The 13,132-nt window shown below is 36.7% G+C and overlaps 1 protein-coding gene across 1 annotated transcript; it reads left to right on the top strand.

Moving 5' to 3' along the window:
- The first annotated feature begins 226 nt into the window (after positions 1-226).
- LOC101887687 (amidophosphoribosyltransferase) lies at positions 227-12,005 on the top strand. The gene is made up of 6 exons (XM_059119634.1): positions 227-563; positions 630-790; positions 5,372-5,692; positions 5,752-6,363; positions 11,077-11,419; positions 11,485-12,005. Exons 1-6 carry the CDS (start codon positions 539-541, stop codon positions 11,634-11,636), a joined length of 1,614 nt encoding a protein of 537 aa, XP_058975617.1. The 5' UTR covers positions 227-538; the 3' UTR covers positions 11,637-12,005.
- The last annotated feature ends 1,127 nt before the right edge of the window (positions 12,006-13,132 follow it).

Genomic DNA, 13,132 nt, shown 5'->3' with positions numbered 1-13,132 from the left:
GCTGGCGGGTGGTTAATTTCGGTAGAAAAAAAAAACTGAATTAAAAATAGTATTTACAATTCAGCTTCCATGCACCAAGTAATCTTCAAATCAGTGAATTGAACTAAAAATAATAATAAAAAAATAAAAAAACTAAAAACTCGTGCAAGCCTTGACTAAAGTTTTATATTCCTTATCAGTAAAAAGTGTGTGTTCTGTTGTTTTTTTATTTTTGTTTTGTATAGTTTTTTCTTAATGATGTTTTTGTTGCCGAAGAAAAACTAACCAATAATTTTACACATGTGATCGATCGATCGAACAATAAACAGAAAATAAACATCGATTTCTCAAATATAATGCATTATCTGACGCTGCACTGAGACAGTTTTCGCCAAGATTTCCTACAAAACGGACCTGCAATCTGGTGTGAATATTCAGTTGGTGATTTTTGCAAAAGGAATTCTGGTGAAAAAAAAAAATCGCTAAAGTATATAGTCAACGAAAAAAGGATTCAAAAAATAATTTATTTAAATCTATTCTAAGTAAAAAAATTAAAAATATGGATAATTCAACAAAATCAAATGGTAAGATTTAAAAAAAAATTATATAATTTTTAAAAAATATCGTCTGAAATTGAAATAAAATCACAGATGTTTGTGGCGAACCCTCGTCAAGTGGCTGCTGCAAAAATCCCAAAATGTTCCCCGACAAAAAATACAAAGAAGTCCAACCCAAAGGAAAGGAGGTCACTGGCATGACATGTGAATGTGGTGTTTTTGGGGCAATTGCATGCGGAGATTGGCCAACACAGGTAAGTTGTAGGACTAAAAAAGGAAATAGATATTCGTGGTTCTAGTACTAGGAGAGAAATTTCGCAACAAGCAAATTTAACAAAAATCACCAAAAAATTTTGAAAAATCAGGTTTTTAAAATTTATTTTCATCCGATTTTAAATATTATATAGTAATTTTTAGAATTTCGAAAATCGAAGATTTTTTTCTGGCCCGAAAATGTTAAAAACATACTACATTTTTTATATAGGACACAATAGCAAATATTTTTTGATTTGTCTCCTGTAAGAATTGGATAAAATTATTCTTATAAAAATCATACACCTCTTTATAAATTAAAAAAAAAAATGAAAAAGTCGATTTTTCCATTAAAAAAAAAAAAAAAAAAAAAAAAAAAAAAGGAGAAATAATAATAATAATATCAAAAAAGTTAAGGTTACAGACAGACGACCGTGTGATCCTCTACAATGTAAAGTTTCTGAAGATGGAATGAACGAATATGGAATGAACGAATTTCTCAGTTTAAGGGGGGTTAATGATTGGGCTACTTAGAAATCATTCGAAATATCAAAGTTTATTCTCTAATTTTCGTTTTGTCGGATTTGCTAATAATGTGTAATTTGTAATGTGTAATTTATTAGATCATCCTTTCGAATAATCCTGATAGGTCTGTAATCTAGCCGAAACCACAAATTTTACATTCAAAACTTTCTTCCAAGCATAATGAACATGTCATTTCATTCCTGGAATAATGACAGATGGTCTTTAAAAAAAAATTGTTCTCTTTCCCTCAGACTTGACACATCTCAATACAGTCAACACAAGACCTATTATAAAGATGGCAAAGATCGGACCATTCGTTCTGGTACCTCCTCCACAAAGGGTCAACGTTTTGAATAACAAAAACGATCATAAAATGCGAAAAAAAATAAGTATCCGCTTTTCTTCGTATTTCACACCCCCCAATATTTCTATTACCGTAGCTACGAGACGTTGTAAATTTTCGCAAAATCTGCTCTATATTTACACCCAATATTTGATTGGTGTATAATTGTAACCTATAGAGTGATTGAAAATTTAGTTTTTCATTCCAATATTTTTTTTCGAACATTCCCAAAAAATAATAGGCCTTTATTCTGAGTTTAAAGTAATGCAAAATTTCGTAAGGCTAGGACCATAACTGCATGGAGGCCTGCGAAAAATATTTCAAGGTGTTACTAACATTTTTTGGATCAATTAAACCTAAAATACACTAAACGGATGGTTTAACGCTGCTTAAAAAAATATAAAACAAGTAAAATGGAATCAGTCGGTATAGCCAACAGCTGCATAACCTCAGCCAATGTTTGGTTATTTAAATATACTTTGACTTGCGTTATGATTATTCAAACTGTTGTCCCTTCATAGGAGAGGTTCTGACGGAGTGGGTCTATATTTTCCATTTCATATCTGACATAAGTTTTATACAAATATTAATACTAATTATTAGATTTGGTTTTTATATCGACTACTTCTTTCAATTGATATGAAAAAATTAATATTTCTTCAGAAAAGTTCCTGTCTTATGAGAGTTGTAATTATTTAAAATTTTGACCCGTTGTGGGGGAGGCACCAGAAGGAGTTCGCAGATATATATCATCTTTACAACAAATTTTGCTTTAGCAAAATAGTTTGATATGTGAAATTTGAAGAGTTGGATGCTTATTTCGCTTTCTTTGAGTGTTTTTTTTTTTTTTAAATTTTGAACCTTTTGTGGGGGATTACCAAAAGGAGTGGACCGATACATCCCATTTTCACCTCAGATCTTGTGTTAGTAAAAATAATGGAATGTGTGAAATATAAAAAGAACCTGACGCCTATATCGAAATTTAAAAACGTTTTGGTTATTCAAAACGTTGACCCTTTGTGGGGGAGGCACCCGAAGAAATGGTCCGATATCTACCAACTTTATAATAGATATTGTGTTGATATAAATATTGAGATGTGCCAAGTCTAAAGGGAATCGCAGACTAGTGTTGCGTTTTATGAGCTTCATGGCTATTCAAAATGTTGATATATCGGATATATCCCATCTTCACCACAGATGTTGTGTTAATAGAAATATTTGGAGGTGTGAAATATGAAGAGAAGCGGATTTATTTCGGAGTTTATCATCGTTTTTGTTATTCTAAACGTTGACCCTTTGTGCGGGAGGTACCAGAACGAATGGTTCGATTTCTACCATCTTGTAATCGGATGTTTATTACGTGAGGGAAATCGGATGTTTATTACGTGTTTTATGACCTTCATGAACATTCAAAATTTTGACCCCTTTGTGGGGAAGTACCAGAAGAGGTGGACCTTGGGTAAATAAAAATATTGTGATGTGTGTAATTTGTTGACAATCGGACTCATACATCATTTTTTTTAAGGGTTATAGTCATTCAAAATTTTGTCCCTGTGTGGGGGAGGTACATGATCTAGCACTGATGCAAATATTAGGATTTCCAAAGTTGGAGCAAAATCATATTAGCCTTTCTCTCTCTGTGCCATTTTTTGTTGTTGTTGTTTTTTTTTTTTTTTTTTGAGAATTTCGTCCTTTTTTGGGAGAGGTACCAGAAGGAGTGGACCGATACTACCGATAATTTGACTAAAAAATTACTAAGTACCAAGTTTGGACCATATCGGACACTCCCTTCTAGAGTTATCGTGTGCACCAACCAGACAGACAGACCGACGGACATCTCTAGATAGACTCTGAAACAGATTTAGTCCACAGAGACTTGGGTTCTAGAACCGTTTTTTTTTTATAATTAATAACTTATTAATGTAATATGTACAAAAATTGTACGAAAATAATCATTTCGTAGAGGATCTGGGCAGGATTATTGAATTCTGAACCACGGTGCCAATGTTGTTTACCTTATTTGTCTTTCAATACCCATTATTATTTATTTTTTCACGACATGGCTAAATTGCGATTTACACCAAAATAGGAGGGCAGAGAGAACGATGTGTTACACCCAATATAGTCTTGAACCTAAGAATGGACATTTTTAAAACAACTAAGTGACCTTAGCAAAGCCTTTTGCTGGTTTCTGAAAATATATTTTCCTTAGACACGTAAAGTCATTCTTTTAATTACTTTAAAGTCCTAAAGGTCCCAAAAATAGTATCTATCCGCCTTGAAACAATTTTTGCTCTTTTTGTAGTTACAATAGGGTGGTCGGATCTATCCCTGCTATTTGTTTTTATACCCTCCAAATAAATAGGATGTCATTCCTTTTGTTACTCATCGAAATAATGATTTTAGACCCTATATCTTTGATCGGCGAAAAATTCTAAGATTTTGTTCTGTTCTTCCCTCTCGCTAGAGTCGAAACGAGTTGAGATAGAAAGCTAAAATTTTCCACTGACCAGTCTTTGGCCTGTAGGCAGGCAAAGTTCGAAGACTTATGTAACGGTATCTCCCGATATACGATACTTGGATGATTTTTGACAAATTTTTCAATGGGATTGTCTCTAGATCCACATAAGGAGTTCCTTCTGAGTACTTTACCCTCTGGAAGAAAATTGTCCATATAGGTCCCACACAACGATACCTACCGATATTCGGCATTTTGATGATTCTAGAAACATTATTCACCGGAATTGTTTCGAATTTCGTATTTGAAGTTCGTAATGGGTACTATAGCCTATGACAAAAAAACTGTGTATGCAGGTCCACATTTTGGTATAGCCCTCATATAACGATACCTCATCAAAATACCCAATTTTGATGATTTTTTTAAGTTTCAAATTTGAATATTTTCATGGCTTATGACAAAACTTGCCGATGCAGGTCCACGTCGTCGTATAGAACCTAATATAAAGGCTACATTCGGTATTTTTAAGATTTGAACAGATTTTTTTAACGGATTTTAGTTTTTTGAAAATTGGCAAATTCATTCCAAATGGTGAAGAGTATTCAAAATTCGGCCCGGCCGAACTTACACAGCTTTTTTACTTGATTTAAATTTTAAGTTCCCAGGGATTCTCTTTCGGTACCTTGAAGCTTATTTTGAGTATTCGATATGTCTTTCCTCAAAAAAATTAACTTTATTTCCCAAAGAATTTTAACAGTTAATGACCTTACAAATTGTTGGCCGATTACAAAAATGAAGAATATTAACCCTCAAATTAAATTGACAAAAACAAATAATTTACAACAACTGTTAACAACGTCACACTGCCCTGTTTAAAGAAGAAGATCACTTCAGATCACGTTTTTTAGCGGACAATTCTTATCGCTTTGGAAAATTTCAATACGATTCAGAATTTGTTGTCAATGCCTTCGGAAATGGCTGGCGATTGATAATTGTCTTCATTGGTTGTTGTTGTTGTTGTTGTTTCTGTTGTTTGTTTATTGCATTACAATTTAAAATAAATGATTTAATTAACAAAAACAAATTTGTATTTAAAAAGGGAAAATATTTTTTTTTCTGCGGCAACATGCAAACATTTATTTGCGGGCGATAAGACCTCCAGCCAGCCATCCAGCTACCTCCAAATCAGTATTTTTTTCAAATGCCATTCCTAATGTTGTTGTTGTTGTTGTTATTTGTTTCGTTTTTCATTCATAGATTGATATCGCCCAAGTGATTTGTTTGGGTCTGGTGGCATTGCAGCATCGTGGTCAAGAATCAGCCGGCATAGTGACAAGTGATGGCGCATCGTCGAAAAAATTCAACGTCCACAAGGGCATGGGCATGATTAATAATCTCTTCAATGATGAGTCCATAAATCGGCTGCGTGGTAATTTGGGTATAGGTCATACACGTTATTCGACGGCGGCTGCCTCGGAAATGGTCAATTGCCAGCCATTTGTGGTGCACACCTCGCATGGAGCCTTGGCCATTGCCCATAATGGAGAGTTGGTGAACTGTGAGCAGTTGAGGCGGGAGGTGAGTGGGCGATTTTAAATTTTTTTAAAGATTTAATTAATTTTCCAATTTCATTGCAGGTCCTTGATCGCGGAGTGGGCCTGTCCACCCACAGTGACAGTGAACTGATTGCCCAGTCGCTGTGCTGCGCCCCCGAGGATGCCTCCGAACATGATGGCCCCAATTGGCCAGCCCGCATACGCCATTTCATGACATTGGCCCCGCTCTCCTATTCCCTGGTCGTAATGCACAAGGACAAAATCTATGCCGTTCGTGATTCGTATGGCAATCGTCCTTTGTGTATTGGCAAAATTGTTCCCATCACCTTGGGCGCTGGCAAACCAGAAGATGCCCAAGCCGAAGGTTGGGTGGTGTCCAGTGAAAGTTGTGGTTTCCTCTCGATTGGTGCCCGCTATGTGCGTGAAGTGGAACCCGGTGAAATTGTGGAACTGACACGCAATGGCTTCCGCACCGTGGACATTGTGGAACGTCCCGATTATAAACGCATGGCCTTTTGCATATTTGAATATGTTTATTTCGCACGAAGCGATTCGATATTTGAAGGTCAAATGGTTTATTCGGTGCGTTTGCAGTGTGGTAGGCAATTGGCGCGTGAATCGCCTGTGGATGCAGATATTGTGAGTTCGGTGCCGGAGTCGGGCACAGCGGCGGCACATGGTTATGCCAGAGAGGTGAGTGTGGGAGATGTAAATTGCTAAGATTTTTTTTTTTTTAAATTAAGCTGAGTAGAAGGTGAAAACGGGACGTATATTTAACTGGTTAAGTAGGGTACGAGGAAAATCCAGCAGTTTATGAAAGTAGAACTAAAAAATAAGACAAATGTATCGGCGTTTTGAAAGTTTGCTAAATAGAGGAGGCAAGTTCCCTCTCTTCAACACCTTTTGGAATTTTTTAAATTAAAATTAATGCCTTCGGAATAATTGCAGATAAAAAAGAGAGAATATTTTGGGGTCTCTTTTATTTTTTTTTTTTTTTGAAAATATTGTTAAAAACTTCCTTTAAGCGGGATCGCAGTAAGACAAAATATTCCTCAACATTATTTGCCATAAAATTCTACGGACCCATCCTTCGAATATGGGCAACCCTGTATAGATACTTGAAAACATCTATAGTATAAATCTTACATAAACACCAGGAATTCAAATACAGGGTGAGAAAAAAAAAACGGCAACAAAATCAAACGCCATAAATTTTTCCTTTTTTTTTTTTGAATGAAATCAAAAAAATTCGGAAGCAGCATCAAATTTTAGAATACGTTTAGATTAGTTTGAATTGGTCACATTTGGCACAAATTATGGCCTTCAGACGGCCAATGAAACCGTCACACGCTGCCCGAATGTTGTTCTGCGGTATTTTGGCCCATTCCCGGCGAAGCGCTTGCTTGAGATGATCGACACTTTGATGTTTTTTTGTGCCAACCTTGCTTTCCAAAATACTCCAGACACAATAGTCCAACGGATTGGTATCCGGAAACTTTGGTGGCCATTGTGCGTTGGCAATGCAGCGAGGAACCTCATTTTGTAACCATTCTTAGGTGGCGCGTGCTGAGTGCGATGGTGCTGAGTCCTGTTGGAATGTCCAAGGTCTGCGGCCAATATGTTTGCGTGCCCAAGACTTTAATACACCCTTCAGAATATTTTCGCGATAATATTCGGCATTTATTTTGCTGCCACAGTCGATTAATACGGAGAGCGGAGAGCGATCATCGACTGTTATGGCGGCTCACACCATCACCATGGCGCCGGCGCTTGGGTTCTGGTGGCCAACCGAAGGTGCACATTTTCTGCTGACCTCTTTGGAAGGTAAATACGATCATTTTGTTTGTTTACAAACTGCTGGACAACAAATGTTTTCTCATCGGAGACGGATAAAACCAACTTCGGCAGTTCACCATTTTCGGCCAAGCGAAGCAACTCTTTAGCTCTTTTGAGTGTATTTTCTTTCTGTTGCGGTGTAAGTTCTTGCATTTTTTGGAATTTCAATGGCTTTACCCCGAGCTCATTTTTCAATATTTGCCGAATGGAATATCGCGATGTAGTCAGCTCACGAGCCATTTGAGCGGTAATTTTCGACGGATTTATTTTTTGTTTTTTTTTTTTAGTTTTCAAGTTCCTTCCGAACTGTGGAGGATATAAAAATTTCGACCTGGCCGAACTTAGCTGCTCTTTTGGGTGTTTTTTTAGCATTTTTTCAAAGATTTGAAAAAAAATTAAAATTTTTATTTTAATGAGATCTGAGCTTGAGGTAGTAATAGTAATTTTTATACCCTCCACTGTCCTCCGTCTATCCGTCTGTGGAAATCACTCTACCTTCCGAACGAAATAAAGTAGGTTCATAAAATTTTACTCAAATGTGTATTATGTCTGCAGGACTTTAGGTATTGAAAAGGGGTTATGTAGGTCCACGTTTTGGTATAGTCAACACACAATGGTTCCTCCCTTTTTTTTGGAATTTTGATGATTTTAGCGGCATGGAATATTGTGATATGTTCAGCTCATGAGCCATTTTGGCCACTGCCACGCGGGTTTCGATTAAGTCGCTTCTTTACTTTTTGAACCATTTCCGCTGATGTTGCTGTTTTCTTCCGTCCACTTCCTTGACGACGGGGTACGCTACCAGTATCACGGTAACGAGCGATGGTATGAGATACAAAAGATTTATTCACATTTAAATGCTGGAGTGCCCTAACGATAGCCACTTGTGGTTTTTCAGCCAAATATAAAGAAATCACACTTTCACGCTCGAATTCCATCACGAATAACTTTTATTCTGGAAAATTCTCACCAAAATGCTTTTGTACGCTTGTAAACAATATAATGAGTTGTCACTGGAATAATTTTAACAGCTGTCGGACGAGTGGCTTAGAAATTACAGCAGTCTGAAGTTGGTTGCAATTTTTTCATCTCACCCTGTATATCATTTGATATGGCCAAAACATGTCTCATCAAAATAACAGTTTAGGGTATAAAACTCTCTTTGGACCAATTCTGTTTCAGTCGGTCTAGCGATGTCCGTTCGTCCGTCTGTCTGGCCGATACTCTTAAAAACATACTCTTTTAAAAAATCCAACATTTATGAGGAGGTTTTTTAGAAATCCATCATTTTTGCCATTTACCCTAAGTCATATGAGTACAGAGGGTATATTTTACTTAGTACGGCCAAAACGTGCCCAACGAAATAATGATCCTGAGGTCCTGAGGTTTTTAGGACCAAAACTGTTTGAGGATATCTGGAGTCGATCTAGGGATGCCCGTCGGTCTGCCTGGTTGATGCGCACGATAACTCTCAAAGGGAGTATCCGATTTGGTCCAAACTTGGCACATCGTAATATATTTTTGTCAAACTTAGACCGAGTTCGGAGATGGCCACTATTGGTCTACTTCTTCTGGTAACTCTTCCACAATTGGTTGAAATTTTCACAAAAAAAAAAAAATTTAATGCACAGAAAAGGAAAGGATAATCCGAATTTGCTACAGCTTTGGAAATCCTAATATTTGCATTAGTGGTAGGTCAGGCGCAAAAATTGACAATATCGGTCCACGCCATCAAGTACCTCCCCCACAAAGGGTCAAAATTTGGAATAATTATAACTCTTATAAAATATGATGTAAGAGTCAGACTGTCCGAAATAAGCATTCGGCTGTCCTTTTATTTCAGAAATCCCATTATTTCTACTAGCACAAGATCTGCTATGAAGATGGGATATATCGGTCCACTCATACCGGTACCTCCCCCACAAAGGGTCAACATTTTGAAGATCCATTAAGGTCATAAAACGCGAAATTTACATCCGATTCCATTTACATTTACATGGCACATTTCAATATTTCGATCAACACAAGATCATTCATAAAAATGGTAGAGATCGGACTACTCTCTCTGGAACCACCCCCACAAAGGGTCTAAGTTTTGAATTACCAAAGCGATAATAAAATCCGAAATTAGTATTCGGCTCTTCTTTTATTTTACACATCCCATTATTGCTACTAACACAAGATCTGCTATGAAGATGGGATATATCGGTCCACTCCTCCCAATACCTCCCCCATAAAGGGCCAAAATTCTGAATATCCATGATGCTCATAAAACGCGAAATTAACATCTTACTCCATTCAGACTTGGTGCATCTCAATATTTCCATTAACAAGAGATCTGTTATAAAGATGGTAGAGATCGGAGCATTCCTTCTGGTACCTCCTCCACAAAGGGTCAAAGTTTTGAATAACCAAAGCCATCACAAAATCCGAAATAACCATCCGGTTCTCTTTTTATTTCACACATCCTATTATTTCTACTAACACAAGATCTGATATAAAGATGGAATATATCGGTCCACTCCTTCTGGTACCTCCCCCACGAAGAGTATAAATTTTAAACACTCATGAAGCTCATAAAACACGAAATTAATATCCAATTCCATTTATACTTGGCACATCTCAATGTTTTCATCAACAAAAGTTCTGTTATAAAGATGGTAGAGGTCGGATCATTCCTTCTCCTACCTCTTCCACAAAGGGTCAAAGTTTTGAATAACCAAAGCCATCACAAAATCCGAAATAACCATCCAATTCTCTTCGTATTTCACACATCCCATTATTTCTACTAACACACAATCTGCTATGAAGATGGGATATATCGGTCCACTCCTTCTGGTACCTCCCCCACAAAGGGTCAAAATTTTGGAGATCCATGAAGCTCATAAAACACGAAATTCATATCCGATTCCATTTAGACTTGGCACATCTTAATGTTTTCATCAACACAAGATCTGTTTTAAAGATGGTAGAGATCGGAGCATCCTTTCTGGTACCTCTCCCACAAAGGGTTAAAATGTTGAATAACAAAAACCATTATAAAATCCGAAAAATCATCCGGTTCTCTTCAAGTTACACACATCACAATATTTTTATGAACCAAAGGTCTGGTGTTAAGTTGGGATATATCGGTTTAATCCTGCTGGTACCTCCCCCACAATGAATATCATATTTATTTAGGCTCGATACGAAATGGCCAATATTGGTCCATTCCTTCGGAAGCTCCTCCATAGAGAGTCAAAATTTTGAATAATAATAACAGAAGTCGAAATATATTTTGTTAATCGAACATTGGCTGAGGATATACATCTGTCGGCATAACTGACTGATTCTTTTTAACCTCTTTTAGCTCTACTTTCATAATCTGTTGGACTTTCCTCGTAATCACTGCAAAACAATTAAATTTGTCACACAGTGTCGTCAGTCGACCAGTCGGTCAGAACAGTTTTTTTTTGTTTTTTTTTTTGGTTTTTTTTTTTTTTTTGAAAATATAAGATAGGTTCTATAAGATTAGTTCTGCAAAAAATTATTCGATTTTCATTTAAGAAATATGTATTTCTTTCCTTTCAGTCTAATTTACCATTTGCCGAGGTCCTGTGCAAGAATCGTTATGTCGGCCGTACCTTCATTCAGCCCTCGACACGTTTACGTAAATTGGGTGTGGCCAAGAAATTTGGTGCCCTCTCGGAAAATTGTGCTGGCAAGCGGGTGGTACTTATCGATGATTCTATTGTTCGCGGTAATACAATTGGTCCCATTATTAAATTGCTTAAGGATGCTGGGGCAATAGAGGTACATATACGTATTGCTAGCCCTCCTCTACAATATCCCTGTTATATGGGCATCAATATACCAACCCGAGAGGAATTGATTGCCAATAAACTGAATGCCAAGCAATTGGCTTCATATGTGGGTAAGTATTTGAAAGCCATAGATATTTTCCGATCCCAAAACTCATGCTTGTGTTTATTTCCCCAGGGGCCGACAGCTTGGCTTATTTGAGCGTCGAAGGTCTGGTCAAAGCCGTTGAATACAACAAAACCATTTCGAATCCCACCAAAACTGGTTACTGCACAGCCTGTTTGACTGGCGAATATCCAGGTGGCCTGCCAGAGGAACTTAGCTGGTAGCTGATTGTCCTCACCCTCGACAGAAACAAAAACTGTCACACATTTTAGATTAAGTTTTGCCATTAAGCCATTTTCCTTTCCTTTTTTCTATTTAATTTGCCAAAGATATGTTTTGTGTCCTTAATTCTCCTTTCCCATATCCTTCATATCTGGCACACACACATGCAAACACACCGCGTTCATTAAAAAAGGCATCTTGAACACTAACCCCCAATTATTATTGTTTTTTCGCACCCATTACCGCAAGCATTCACACACCCTTAGTTTAGTAATAGCCTAGCATATCTGCAACAGCAGCAACAACAACACATACTTATTATGCATAAAATAATAAAATTTTAATCTTTTTTAAACATTAAAATAATGAAATGTTTACATAACTTACAAGGAGGCTATTAAGCCTAATTTGACAAACATCTACTTCATGACAGCCAGGCAGGCAGGCAGGCTGGCAAATGGCTGGGTATTTTCTTTAACTGCCACTAAAGAGGCAATATTTAATTGAGCTACAAGAAGCTGGTGTCTTCCTCCATTTCAACACCCAAATGTCATCAACAGCAGAACTGTGTTGAGTTCCATATTTTCTTCTTCTTGACATCTTTTTTCGCTTCTTTCCTCTGTTTATGTCACTTTAAATGCAAATTTTTTTTCATTCACTAAAGTCGTCATGCGATATAATTATCCTGTCACATGATTATAATTTTATTATTACGAATGTAACCATCCAAGGAGTGAATGAGAATGTATGTGGAAATTGAGATAATAGAACGGAGGAGTGAAAATGCCAGAAATAACCAGATGTGAACATTAAAAGGATAATATCCTTGACATAAACAATGAGAACTCGAAATACCAAAATTAAGTTAAGTCCACAGGAAAATGTCATGACAAACTTTAAAATTCTTAAAAGGAGAGGTATGGTATGGTAAGTTATGGAGTTTATAGTGAATTTCGGACTTCTTATGTACATATATATAGAGATTTAGACGCCGTGTCTCATTGAATCAAATTTATTTCAGGTCATATCTCGTCTGATCGATGTAAGCAATATCTGACCAATTCTTCTGATACTTCCCACACAAAGCGTCAACATTTTTATATCCTCTACCTTTAAAGGAGGCCATATTTGTCACCCCGTCCCTAAATATTCGTCCCAATAGAGTATATATTTTCATCATCAACACAAAATTCAAAGTCGATTTAACTATGTCCGTCTGTCCCTCTGTCTGTCTGTTGAAATCACGATACAGCCCACATTATTTAACGTAGAGCTTCAACATTTGGTACAACAATTTGTATTGTCTCCATAATGGTTGGTATTGAAAATGAGATATATCGGTCCACGTTTTTGTATAGCCTCCATATAACGGCACCTCCCAATATTTGGTATTTTGATGATGTTCGCCACATTTTTCCATGAATTTGTCTAAAAAATGGCATTTGTAGTTTGTAATCGGGCCTAGCTCCGGTGGCAGAACATTGAATAACTAGGTCCA

This window comes from Musca domestica, unplaced genomic scaffold, assembly GCF_030504385.1.
Source record: "Musca domestica strain aabys unplaced genomic scaffold, Musca_domestica.polishedcontigs.V.1.1 15, whole genome shotgun sequence".
Taxonomy (NCBI): Eukaryota; Metazoa; Arthropoda; class Insecta; order Diptera; family Muscidae; genus Musca; species Musca domestica.
Note: the sequence above shows the minus strand (reverse complement) of the source record. Positions and strands in the feature narration are given on the sequence as shown.